Source organism: Lates calcarifer, linkage group LG9 (genome assembly GCF_001640805.2).
Source record: "Lates calcarifer isolate ASB-BC8 linkage group LG9, TLL_Latcal_v3, whole genome shotgun sequence".
Lineage (NCBI taxonomy): Eukaryota > Metazoa > Chordata > Actinopteri > Centropomidae > Lates > Lates calcarifer.
In genome coordinates, this window is record NC_066841.1 from 3718547 (window position 1) to 3732328 (window position 13782).

Sequence of the window (13782 nt, forward strand, 5' to 3'; positions counted from 1 at the left end):
TAACACTGTATAACACACAATAAATTATTTTGACAGCAAATGGACAATGCTGTGTACACATTTGAGCAGCTGCTTAACCAGTCTTTGGAGGCCCAGGGAGAAAATGACATGTGCAAGACCATCCAGCGATGCCAGGACAGGGTTCTCAAGGTAAAACAGACAAATTAGAAAAATAGAACATATTGTATTAGACTTTTATAGTCAGTTTAGCAACATCTCAAAAACATGTTTTTCAGTTACCCATAGTGGTATCTAGCTTGTTGAAAGATGTAAATTGAGCTCTAGATGCATCTCTGGTCTCTCCCTGTCAGAAATATGATTATGACAGCAGCACAGTACGCAAGAAGTTCTTCAGAGAGGCTCTGCTGCAGATCATCATCCCATACATGCTCCAGCAGCTCTCGCCGTCCTGCTCACCTGTGAGTAGCAACCAACACTCATATCATCTTTCTTACCTCTTTTTATTACAGTAGTGTGACTTCTTCAAGCTCTGAATTTTAAATCAATACCAAAGTTAGCATGTGGATGAGTGTGGCTTTGGTTCAACTCTTCCTGGAAACACATGCAGGGGTGTCCCAGGATGAATGCCAACTGAAGGGATCAGAAATAATAAATGCAATAAGTTGCATTAGGCAACTTTGTCTGAAGCTAATGCCTGTTACCTCCTTCCCCAGGAGCTGCCTCCCTTCAAAGAGCTAATCTTTGAGGACTTCTCCCGTTTCCTGCTGGTGGAAAATATGTACGAGGAGGTGGTGCTGCAGTCTGTCACAAAGGACATAATGATGGGTAAGGCACCCCCCCAAAAAAAAAGATTTAGAAGTTGTTGTTGTCATGGCAACAGCAGTGGTAGTTAGCGATGATACAGCATGTAATTAAAGTACATTATCTAACTTGCTTGCTGAGACAGTGATTGATTCTCTTGTTTCTCTTTGTGTCCAGCTGTGAAGGAGGCAGCCGTCCAGAGGAGACACAATCTGTACAGGGACAGCATCATTCTGACAAACAGTGATCCCCAACCTGCACCTGCTCGGAGAAACCCCACCAGTGGACTGGGCTGCTAAATTTGGGGGCGATGAGCCAGAGGGTCCTGCCGGCGACAGTACTGATGGAGGGAGTTTTGGGAGAAGACGCAAGCAAGTGGTGTCCATGATCCAGCTGGACGGGGTGCCTCTGCCCTATGAGTCCATGTCTGGAAGTTCCAGGTGTGGAGCTTATCCCTGAGGAGGATGTTGAGGTGCATGAGGGAAAAAAGGAGGACCAAGAGGAGGAGGAGGAGGAGGAGGAGGAGAAGGAGGAGGAGGAGGAGAACCTAGGCCCCAAGTCTCCTGATAGCGTGAACGAAATCAGGGACCTGATTAATCCAAAAATGGAGGTGGTGCTGCCAGTGTCAGAGGAAGAGCAGAGCGATATTACCAATGGGACTGGAGGTGACCACTGGCACCATCACCATGGAGGATGGGGTGCAGGAGGAGGTGACACATGTCACCACTGTAGTGGAGGATGTCCCCAGGAAATCTCCACGAGACAAGACGTCCCCGCAGACAATCCTCCAGCAGCTGATGGGAGGCAAGAAGCAGGAAGCTGATAAGGAGCATCAGAAGGAAGCAGCCATCCAGGAAACAGAGACAGCCGCACAGGAAGATAACACTGGACCAATTGCTGAGGTCTCTGCTACAGAATCAGATTCTGAGTCGTCACCACCGCCACCGGTGACTACAGACTCCAGCTCACGTGACGACAGTGGCTTCCAGTCACCGACCAGCGAGGAGCTGGATGAAGGTGTGTCTCAGCCAATCACAAACGGTCTGAATGGAGAGGACAAAATCGTTGACCCGGTAGAAGTGGAAGTGACTTTCACGTAGGAAGACAATGTTCTGCACACAGCTATGTACCTGGAGAGGAAACCATCTGAGTGTGCATAACATCTACTGGGAGATAAATGGAGTGAATCTGGATTGTATTTAAAGGTTAAAGGTCGCCTTGTCTTTATTGTTGTTAATATTGCACACTCTGAAACCAACTCTCCCATCCTCCCCTACACTTCTCTAAAACATTTCTTTGGTGATTGGTTCATTTCTATGCAGCTTAGTGAATCTCAAGTTTTCTTCATATTCTTTATATGACACTAATTTATGTATGTCAGGTTCCTTTATGTGGCCTGTATATCAACAGGGTCCACCACAATAACAAAATTTTAGTGATAATACACTTATTTAAACTTGGAGAAACACAAAAGTACAACTACATCTAAGTTACGAATGTTTACATCAGTAATGTGTGAAAGCACAGCACAGCCAATGTTATCATCAATATATCTCACATTTATGTCAAGTAAGTTACAGATTGTGCCTTTAACTACAGTGCAGGTGAATGATCGCAGCCTCTACCTGGGCAGCAGGGGGTGCTATAATCAATCTTTAGTTGTTTCTGGATTTTGTATGTTTATTTTAACAACATCTTCTTTTTTTTCAAATATCGCTATCTATTTTTGTAAAATGTATTTTTTTTAATATGTAATTTGTTTACTTTGTAAGCATTTCTTATATTTTACAAATGGCCTTTATGTTTCAAGATGTTTCAGTATAAACTTAATTTTTTTGACTTCTGTGTGTGAAAATAACCAAAACACACTGTTTCCTGTGAGTTTGTGAGTTAAAGCCTTCTTAATGATCCTGAGGGAGATTCCTAACATTGGCTTCTAGTGATGTTTTATCATTCAAGTGCTTTGAGTCCTTTTCTATTTGAAACCAGTCTTTTGTTATTTAATTCAGCTATTCTGGGTCAAAGGGACAGTTCACCCAAAGTCAGACATATTCACTTCTATATTGGTATCAAGCTGTACAGATTTTTGTTTTGGGTTTATATGACAGGGATAAACTGGCTTTTAGAAGAGTTTTATGTCCGTAACCAGTGTAAAATAAATAAATAAAAGAAGAGACTTTATAACTGATATTTATCCTAGTGGAAGATAATCGTTCATCTTGTGTCACTGTAAATCATGAAAGGGGGCACTGATGATTAAAGTGTTCCATAAAACCAAGAGGTTTGATAAACTGTAAATATTAGGCTTTAATTCCTGAAATAAATCAGCCTGTAACTGTTTGTGCTTTATTTAAAGGCTTTTCTAGGATGTTTCCTAGACTGAACTATTTTAATATTAAATTGTATTTAGCACAGAGCGTAGAGGTGAATTGTAAGTTTAGCTGCTGACAAATTTTTGCATCATGTTCAGCTGACCTGCCAAGTACAAGAATCAAAGTTACACTAACAATTAATTTAAACGAATTAACTGGAAGTATACCAGCTTTATATACAGTATATAGTCTGAAGTCCCAAGTGTGTACAACAGATGACAACCTCCATCCTTAGATTCAGGAAAAAGGAAAGAAAAAACAGAGAAAAAAAGGACAAACTCTTGAAAGGACAACAGATGGGAGAGACTGCTCTCAGGGTTGGACAGACATGTAATATTGAAGGTGCTATAATACACAGAGGTACCATTCATAGAATTAAAAGTATGGTGACACAATGAAATCGAATAAAGATAGAATAAAGTGCATACATATTAATTTAGCATATTAACCTAGGTTTTTCATATAATTAGTGCCAAATGATGTACTGTCGTCCTTTCCGGGAAACGTCCCATGAATTTGTATTTACATATCAGTTTCTTTTATAAAATTACAGGAAATGTTAGAACCTGTAAAATAAAGTGCTACCACATTTTTTGCTGTCAGCATCACACGCTCTAATGGGTGAATTATTTTCACTTATCTACCATCTGTAGTTAACAGACCAAGCTGCAAATTAGTGTTAAATGTTGAGAAGAGAGCTGCAATTCTTTCCTCTTTCCAATGTTATGAGTCAGTGTCCTGTTGTGAAATCACCTATTGCCACTGCCTTCACACTATTCATACCGAAGACCCATTACTTCCAACAGTGGACCGTTGACTGTCACTTTCTCCTGTTTATTTATTATAAAACCTGACTATGTGGTGTGTAAACACGCAGGTGTCAACAGCTCACTTTTGTCTTCTTTAAATACATATATATGAAAAATATGGATGAATAAAATTATTTCATCAACTTTATTCTTTATTTTTGTCAGTGAGTCCTTTGATTTTTTTTATTCAGTTCAGAAAACCATCACTAAGAAAACTGATATTCAACAGTAAACAACTTTAAATCATCAGACATATTTGCATATGTTTCCCTTGTCAGGATCTGTTACAAAAATAGTTGTAAATACTCTCTCAAAGGAGAAGAGGATCATATTTCAATAGAAAACATCTGAAATTATCAGTTGCAAGGCACTCACTCACTGTTTTTTTTGTTGATGTTCGTGGTTTGTCAATGATTGCCACAAAACCACATGATCTGCTTTCACTGTTCCAATATACATGCAAGACTAACTCTGATCTGTTACCCAGAGGACACACAAGAAAAGTTTACAAGCTAAAATAATCACACGAGTCTGTTCCTCAAACTGACCAAGTCACAGTCTCATGAACCTGAGACTGAAAATATTGGTTCACTTTTAGGTTTCACTCAAAATCCTGCAAAAAAGATTGAAATTCAGTGTTTGATACTTTAAAAATGCTGTCGGCTCCATCCACAAAATGCTTTTTTTTTTTAAGTAGTCAAAAACATTAAAGTCTTTGGGATGAATTATCAGAAATGTCATTTCTGAATCATCTCCAGTGTCATAAAGTTTCTTAGTAAACTGAGCACTTTCTATTAACATCTGTCAGTGGATGACTTCCCATTCCTGTTTCTGTTCAGCTGTACCTGTTCTGCTCTTCCTCTCAAATCTTTGCATACAATTTAAGGATAAATAAACACAAGGAGAAGAGTTTAAGCAAGCAGCATTGCCCCCTTGGAGACTAAAAAACATTTTTCACATGCATTAATATCATAGATGTTTGAGAGGAAAAACAAGAAAATGCCTCAGAAACATTAGAAATGTTTTTTTTAACACAGAGGAACCACCTCATAAAACACTAAATTATACATATCATCCCTATGGTTATAATCACGAATTAGTCAATCAAGTGGTTTCCCATTTAGTATCCAGGGCAAGTGATCCTCTTAACTCAAGGAGGAAAAAAACCCTCTAGTGTCTTTGTTTCAGTGTCTGAACTGTTCATACCATCAGATTTGACCCAGCAGAGGGAACGAGATGAAATAACCGATAACAGAGCCCACGATGACCCCGAGGAAGATCCAGGTGTTGTAGGACATGACACACAGCATCAGCATGTAGCCGAGAGACACCTGCAGCATGTGGAGGACTGTCTGGATACCGTGCAGCAACCAGCTGAGGAGGAGGAAAGAGGAGAAACGTGTGAGTTACACAGCTTAATAACAGTCAGAGACATCTGGATAAAAGCAGATAATCAGGGTCATGATAGCACTAAGAATATAACAGCTTGTGGGATTTTAGGTTGATGCGCTTTTTATTATTTGATGAGGACCAGCTTCCAAAAAGTGTTTTTATTTTCCAACTTAATCATATTTCACAATTGCTCTGACCTGTTCCTGGTGTTTGAAGCTGGAGGCTGAGACTGGAGGGTCAACGAGGATTCAGAGGGACTGCTGTTCAGTACAGAAATGCTGTCACTGCGGGAGGATGGAGGGGCAGCGTATTGAGACTGAGGCTGGGCTAGCTTAGAGCTACTTCCCAGCCACACCCTCCACACTTTAAGCACCTCATAGAAAACTGTCAGCAGCAGGACCACGAACACTGACAGCACCATCCCTGGACACACAAACACACAGAACTCCATGTCAAAAGACGGGGGAATCAAATCTGAATACTTTTTAGTACAGACCAAATTGTGTTCTTTTAATTTAGGTAATTTCTTTGAGGATGGGGCACACTGAGGTACAGCGGACTGTGTCAACACATCCTAAACACTCAGAGGTCTATAAACATGTTTATAGTCCTCAACCTGATGCACTGCTCTGTAATTACTTAATCAGGGTCACAACTCTTCATCAAACTGATTGAAGGGATCCTTACCACAACAGTTTTTGCTACAACATGAATAATGGTCAGGTCAGGCTCTAAAACTGGGTACACTTGACTGACAATGAATAGAGGGGTTAAGCTCCAGGAGTGGTTTGAGAGGTTTCATGTATTTTTTGCTGGGAAACTGTCACCATTGGAATCCAGTGTAACTGTTATGAATGCAAGATGTCCTCCACAAAGGAAACCTTTTTAGAACCATGTTTCAGGTCTATTCATGTCTGCTTTAAACATACTGTAAGTTTGTCAATACACTTGCTCAAGTTTGGTGTGATGTTATGTATCAATCAGGAAACAGAAATGCTGACACAACACTGCAGTATGCTCCAACCAGATGGACTGGTTCCCACCACTTTCCTTCCTTTGAGGCGGAGGAGCCGTTTGATATTCCGGGGCTTACCTGCAGGTCCGTGCACATCCCAGAAGTCAAACAGCAGCGTCACGCTGCTTGACACCCCAAAAGTCATCTAAAAAAACAGAGAGAGAGAGAATTATTGAAAGCCTCCTGAGCTGAGTACTGTTCACTGGTCAACTGCTGTGGCACCTTTTAATCCCGAAAAACATCATTAATGCAGGACCAGATGTTCCAACAACACTGACCTCAATCCTCCTTCCCAACAAGATAAGTTACCCAACCGTGAGAGCTATTGCACTGCTCTGTCATTAGTCCACTCCTCCTTTAAGAGGACTGTGAGAAGCAGTGTTTGACTCCTGCTTCAGCATTTGTCTCGTGTAAAATTTCTAACGTGCACAGAATTACCTCTATTTTCTTCTCTGCTGTCAAAACCTCCTCTGTTCAACACAGAACTTTTGAATTCCCTAAGTACCAAAAAAAGTAATTTCACACTGTTCCAAACAAACATCCATTCAGCGGATCTTGCCTCACAATTACAGGACGTATTGTCCCACAAAAGCGCCCTCTGTTCAGCCCTGCTGCTGTAGATGTGCGGCTGACAGAGGAATGTACTGTTTGTGTGTGTATGTGTGTGTCTATGACTCGGTCAGCTGCCTAGTCGCTGCCAGACTCTCACCACCTCTTCCCTGCTAAGTCACCACCTGTCCATGCTTGACTGTCTCTCACCAGCTGCACAGTGATGAGGGTCTAAATGTGATCTCCTTTTTACTGCAGCAACAATTAGGCTGTTTAAACTATTAGTGAATCAACAGAATATTGATCAACAAGTCTAATAATCTCTTAATCATTTAAATTGTTTATCAATGCATCCTATTACTGTATATTAGTATTACTGTCCATGAAGAGAAGCTTCATAGACTTAAAAAGATAAAAGTGTGGCAGCTCCATCAGCACATGATGATATCAGACTGTTGTCCTTTCCAGCCATGTGAAACACAAACACACAGTGGGAGAGGCATCCATCTGGTTTAATGGTTTCATGTGCATATCATGTAACCAGGATGTCTGTTTGAATCTGGCCAAGAATCATTTTTGCGTGCAACCTCACTTGTTATTTTATCTGCTGATCTAGACAACAAAGATACAGCAATATATATATAGATAATCAGAAAGGCTGCAAAAAAGCAAACAGTTTGGAGGTAAAAATGAAAGCAGGTGTACCTAAAATGTGCTGCAGCAGGTATACTAGGTCAGATATGAACTGTAAATGGTGATGTGTGTTTCCTCCAAACATGTCTTGTCAACACTGGGGTTTGTTTGTCTGCCAGACTTCTTCTTAGTGAAGTCACCATGGTCCCAAATCTTAGCAATTAACTTGGTGAGTGTGAGGTTATTATTGGAAATGATCAGACCTACTAAAATAAGTAAAACACTGAGGGAGGAAAATGTGACAGCTGGAAAAGAGAAAGAACTGGTTGTGCATTATAATGAGCATTATTAACTTCATGTCACTTTACGTTGTATCAGTTCCACTAAAATCCAATTCTATTCATGTCAAACACTTAATTTACAGAAATAAGATAAGATATACTTTATTTACATGTTACAGCAGCAAGAAACAAGAGTGAATAGAGTCTCAGGAACAGCTTCAATGAATAAATATGACCTGCAAGGTCAAAGCGCCAAGAGTATAAACAGAGTAGAAGTATAGTGAGATGGAGAACATGAGTATTTGAGGCACCTTGAAAACATCGCAGATAAAAGTCAAATATAGACACTTGAGTCAACAATCCAACTCGTGGTCAGGCAGGGTGATCATTGTGAGCTTATCTTTCAAACTGCTTGAGAAACCCAGGTGTTTGATTGCCAGGTGAATGTTGAAACCACAAACACCAGGACTACTGCTTCTACTACAAACAGTCAGTGCCAAGGGCTGGATCTGTGGGGTTTTTTGCATGCTTTACATTCATGCAGAGTTTCCAACCTGCCAGGTGACTACTGACTCATTTCACCATTTTATAATCAGTTTATAAAGATTTTTGCTTGAGATACCCAGGCTTTAAGTTTCATTTTAATATTACAACTGAGATTTTAAGGTTTTTGTTTAAATGACTTCGCCCAATTATTGTTAAATGGGCCCTTTAAAAGGAGCTTAAAGATTTCCCAGGTGTTTTCAAGTTGTGACAGGTAACATGATGTTCTAGCTAACTTTTCCTCTCCCCTGCAAACTGGATGCTCTGACTATGTGGGTCAAAACCTTACGACCCATATAGATGTGGCTCTTGTGATGTTCCTCATGGCCAGCTGCTTCCTACGATCCAAATCACATGCTGTCCACACACCGAGTGACTCAACGCAACATGCTGACCCGTAAAATGCAAAATAACTCATTCAAGTAACACACACAGCACTGGCTTTGTACATGACACTGTAGCAAACTACAAACACACAACTTACGGACATCATGGTGGACTTGTTGGGCGCTGGCTAACACCACGGTTTCGGCGGTTAATGACTTCAGTTCTCCATCGCAGACTGCTCACTACCCGGGCTGCAGCACCTCAGCAGCGGCCACTGACCCAGCCAGTTGATTCAGCCAGTGCAGCGGAATAAAGGCTAAACCTCCCCCGTTGAATAATACTACCGCGTGACGTGAGACAATAAACAGAGGACTGACGGTTAATGGAGTTTTTCACCGACTGGGAACAAAGACCCAGCGCGACTAATAATCCAAACAGTCACATTCCAGTCGTCCGCAAACACAAAGTCACCGTCGACATCGAGCAGGAAGGCTACAGCTGACAAATGATTCCTGTGTAATAAATATTTCGTGAACGTTAGCCGAGCAAAGCCGCGGGACATTTTTTTTTTTTTTTTTTTTTTTTATCAAACTACTACGCATGCGCCGCTACGAAGGCTTGTGTCATGTGCCAGACGGAGATAGCCGAAGGCATCCGTAGCTTTTCGGCTGCTATCACTGTAGTGCAAAAAGCAAGCGGTGAAGCCAAAAGTCTAATCAGCGGAGAAGCATTATTATTAAGGGAAATCTTAATGTTTATTTTCATTTATTTATTTCGAGATTTCAATGTTCAGTATTGTTTGCATTGCTGAATGTTTGGCAGTGAGCTCTTAACCAGCTGCTCTGTTCTCTGGGGCTATAAAATTATTAACATCCATTTTATTTCCCACTCATAATTTAAACTGCAAACATACTAAATCGTTTTTTCTGTTCTCTGAGCTTGCCTTTTTAAATAATATAATAATTTTAGTATAATGAAATACTTTGCTGCAGCTGCCTGTAAGCGTTCCTGCTGTTGTACACACATTCTCCAGAAATTTGACCATTTACACTTAGATCTAGCTCTGGATCAGTTGTGTCTATATGTATTCATGTTTGCAAAAGAAAAGGAAATAAGAGACGCATGCTCCCATCTCAGAACCACAAAGCTGACTCTGTCAACATAAACAACAAAAATGCATGTCATATAATTTTATTGTTATACTGTACAGTACAAGTTTGATTCTGCACTGTAAGTTGAAATATTACATTTACTGATTGAGGTGCTACCATTAGTATCTGCATACTGCACCTGTAAACAGTTTACAAGTAGAAAAATACAAAACCAGACACCACTCATCAATATGTGAGGAGGAGAGACTGAAATAAAAACACAGAACAAGTGGGGCTTCATACTGTAAAGCTATTGTACCTTTTGGTGGAAAAGAATTCAACAGAATCAGGATCAATAAAAGGCAGCGTGAAATTACTTCAGGAAACTAAGCTGCTGCTGCAGCATTCTTAGAGATGAGAGGAATTGCACATAACAAGAATTAAGAAAAAAAAGTTCAACAGGTCCAAGGTCCAGTGTCCTCACTGTTTTTAAAAGCTACATTTGTATACATCAAGTGCACTTAGCACAGTCCACAGGAGGCAGGACAGGAGGAACTGCAGGAGCAACACCCTGATGTCCTCCCTGACAGAGAAGAAGAGAGACCATCACAGGCTCCGGGGGCAGTGGGAATCCAGACTGTTTAAGGCATGCGTTCAGAATAATGTAGAGCCAGAATATCAGTGTTTGAATGCCAGATCTCTAACAGTAAAAGTAGTCTGTCTGTGAAAAAGGTCAAAAATAAAACACACAGGATCTGGAAAACAACGTGGCAACATGATCCACAGGGAGAAAACACCAGAACTGCTTTTTTTTTTCTTCTGAATTCACAGGTTTGAATAATAATTGTAGTTCAATGTGGTTAACTAAGACAATCACATCAATAGTCACACAGACGTTCAGTACAGCAGTTGTGCTTAAGATTTTTCAGTGGCATTAGTTTCCCACAGGAAACTGACAGTGAATACGTGCTGATGCTTTTACAACAGCTGGGCCTGGGTGTTATACTTAAAATCAAAGTGATAAAATACGGATATTTTCTGTCATGAACATATGACACAATGAGACAAATTTATGCAAAATGAGATATAAAATAATCAAACTGTTCTTAAAGCAATGAACTGTTATGCATTACACAAGACCAAACCTTTCATATGTGCAAAACAAAGACCTTACTAACTAATTTTGTTGATAAATTAATTTGGACAACAGTTTAAAATAAGATCATATCTTGATATGATTACACTGAAAATTAAAACTGAAATTATCACCCAGCCCTTGTACACTGGCAAACAAAAACGTCTCTAGCAGACAGTGTAATACAAAGACTGAATAAGGAATCTATCTGAAAACTATTGAGTTTGACTGAAAACAGACCTCAGGTCAAGTTAGCATTTTGTCCAAATAAGCTATACTTTACACACACACACACACACACACCACACACACACACACGCTCATGCACACACATGTACAGTAGTTGTGGACTCTTACAGAAACCCATGCACTCAAACTGTCAGAAAGTGCTGTGTTGTGCACATGTATGTTCATCTGCACCGACAGAAATCTCAGAGGATTCTCTTCTCACTAACAAAACACTGAAAGAAAGTTAAGGCAACAAAAAGGAGGAAAAAAACACAACACACAATCTCTTCCCTACTGAGACTGAAAAGATGAACAATGTGTATCTCAAACCTCTATTTGTCAGTTCTGCTCAACAGACAGCTGCAAGAAACTAAAATGTAAATTTATACAGCAGACCTCGGTGCATCACAGGAGCAGGGACTCAGTTAAGCATTTCAGTTTGCATGGATTAAGTTTTAGTTTCAAGACCAAGTTGAGATAAAGCTTGTACCAGCGATGACCACAAGAGGGCAGAGCCAGACTGCATCAGTGCTGCAGTCCTGATTCCAGCTGCAGGAAGAATGAGTCTCATCTGCAGATAAACTGTCCTCTGAATACAAAACTGGTCTCAAAGGAAAACCTCTCAGTTATATGAGTTGACACCAGGTGGCAGTACATAGAGGAAAAACATATCTATATTCTTAAAGTAATTTATTACTTTCAAATCCAGAGCATGACTGTGCATGTGCTCTTCTATATGGTGAAATTTCCCAACATAAATAATCTTGTATAGAAACAGACTTTTTAAACATAAACATTTAAATATTCCAATTGTTTGATTCATATCAATAAAACAATTAAATAAATAAATAACATTTTAAAATATGTTGGTTGGTTTCATAAGAGTTATTTTTTTCTTTACTGCTACTTGTATTTCAAGTTACACAACTGAGAGGTTTACCTAAAACATTATTTCGCTTTAAAACCCCTGAGTGCATGATTTTACGTGCTACAATCACAAAAAGATCCTACACAGGGGTTTTAATTAGTTCTAGAGACAGACCAGGATCTGTGGCTGTAAGCTCTCATCTTGATATCCAGCATGAAGACATCTCTGCCCTGCTGATGATGAGGACAGCTGAGACGCACACAGACAGCAGTGGACCACAATAACAAGTGCACAATAGGAATGACGCCACCAAAAAGGCCAACGTTTGGTCTTGTCAAGCTCGAGCCTTCAGCAGGCTGAAATCATTTTCAAGGCATCACAGATGCAACAATTCTTTGAAAATAACAAAAAACAAAACAGAACAGATTTTACCCAAAGAAGGAAACAGGTCCAATCACTGAATGTTTCTAAATGCTGCGTGACAATCCAAAATACTTCTTCTAGGCACAGTGATATTCACCCGTTCTGTCTGACAACACCTGCAGGGACATGAGGTGAAATCAAATTCTTATATTCAATATAAGATGTGATCCCTTTTTTTAATCATTAAAAGGACAAAGAAAAAATCTTTAGGGCGATGGGAGGAGTGGAGTGGGTGGTGGGGGTGGTGGTGTTACTGTCCATCCTCTTTCGTCCAGCGTGACTCCGTCCTGATTTGTCAGGAGGTGAGTGCAGACAGGTGTGGGTGGGCGTGGTCATGATGCACCTGCTTCTTCTCTACTGTCTACTGTTGAAACTGGAGTTGGCGCTACTGCAGCTTTCCTCATATGTGGGTGGGGGCTCTGTAACGTACAAAACAACGGTCAGTAATACTGTATGATTCTAACTGTTAAAAGTTCAATAAAAATTCTGGAAGCGTGTGGAAGCTCTTACAGTGTCAGGTCATCCTATTTGCTTTCATCTGAATTTTAAAAGCAGCTATCTTCACTAATTGCCATAGGGTGCATTCAAGAGCACTTACCATACTAAGATGTTCACAGCATTACAAAACATAACTGTTGCCCTCTGTTCACTATTACAAGAATCAGCTGCGGACTCAGCATCAGCCAGGGTGTAGCAGTTTTTAAAGACTGAACTGATTTGACTGTAGTGAAACAATATTCAAAGCATTTAATCAGCCTCTATCTGTGCATGTGTTTGCCTGTCATGTCAGTGTCTGAGGCTGTGTAGATAACGAACCATGAGGGTAGTCCCAGCTGCTGTACTCTGGAGGGAGAATGAGCGAACAGGAAGTGGGTACAGGAGTCACGTTTCCCTCGGTGAAGAAAGGTATGGTGGCTCCAGTGGACACACAGAACAGAGGTGCAGACGCATCGGGCCGTCTGTGGCTGGGAGGCAGCGCCGCTCCTGGAGCGTGGCTGAAGGCGCTGGGGGACATGGTGACCGGCTGACCCGAGGGATCCTGCTGAGAGTGACTCTTGGTTGGAATCTCCTCACTGTCCATGCCCCCTGCACACAACCCCTCCTCTGGTTCCTCCTCGGCCGGCGGGGCACTGGGCATCACTCCTGCAGCCCTGGGTGCAATGGAGGCAACACAGTGGTCTGGACTGGAGGGAAGGGGCCTCGACGGAGACAAGTTCACAGCGATGTTCCCGATGTAGATGGGCAGAGTGACGACTGCGTCTGGAGATTTTAGTGACACCTGTAACACAATGATGATTCCTGATTCGTGAGGGGAACATAGGCCTTGATTAGATGTTAATATCAATAATATTAT

At 40.8% G+C, this 13782-nt stretch overlaps 3 protein-coding genes across 3 annotated transcripts in view; 1 reads left to right on the forward strand and 2 right to left on the reverse strand.

The window, feature by feature from the left end:
* The window catches only part of niban2a (niban apoptosis regulator 2a), a 26671-nt gene extending 22580 nt beyond the window's left edge, over positions 1-4091 (forward strand). Inside the window, 7 exon segments of the mRNA XM_018693069.2 lie at positions 37-150; positions 312-419; positions 675-786; positions 940-1010; positions 1012-1185; positions 1187-1423; positions 1425-4091. Of these exon segments, the coding sequence (XP_018548585.1) occupies positions 37-150; positions 312-419; positions 675-786; positions 940-1010; positions 1012-1185; positions 1187-1423; positions 1425-1862 (1254 nt within the window). The 3' untranslated portion in view covers positions 1863-4091.
* Positions 4075-9250, reverse strand: slc31a2 (solute carrier family 31 member 2). Its single transcript, XM_018693071.1, has 4 exons — positions 8841-9250; positions 6429-6495; positions 5533-5758; positions 4075-5317 (listed from the first exon to the last, which is right to left on the reverse strand). The coding sequence occupies exons 1-4, from the start codon at positions 8847-8849 to the stop codon at positions 5152-5154; spliced, it is 468 nt and encodes a 155-aa protein (XP_018548587.1). The 5' UTR covers positions 8850-9250; the 3' UTR covers positions 4075-5151.
* Positions 9251-9858: 608 nt separating this feature from the next.
* The window catches only part of arrdc1b (arrestin domain containing 1b), a 30272-nt gene continuing 26348 nt past the window's right edge, over positions 9859-13782 (reverse strand). Inside the window, exons 7-8 of the mRNA XM_018693097.2 lie at positions 13245-13707; positions 9859-12847 (exon numbers count right to left, since the gene is read on the reverse strand). Of these exons, the coding sequence (XP_018548613.1) occupies positions 12783-12847; positions 13245-13707 (528 nt within the window). The 3' untranslated portion in view covers positions 9859-12782. The remainder of the gene's footprint in view (positions 12848-13244; positions 13708-13782) is intronic.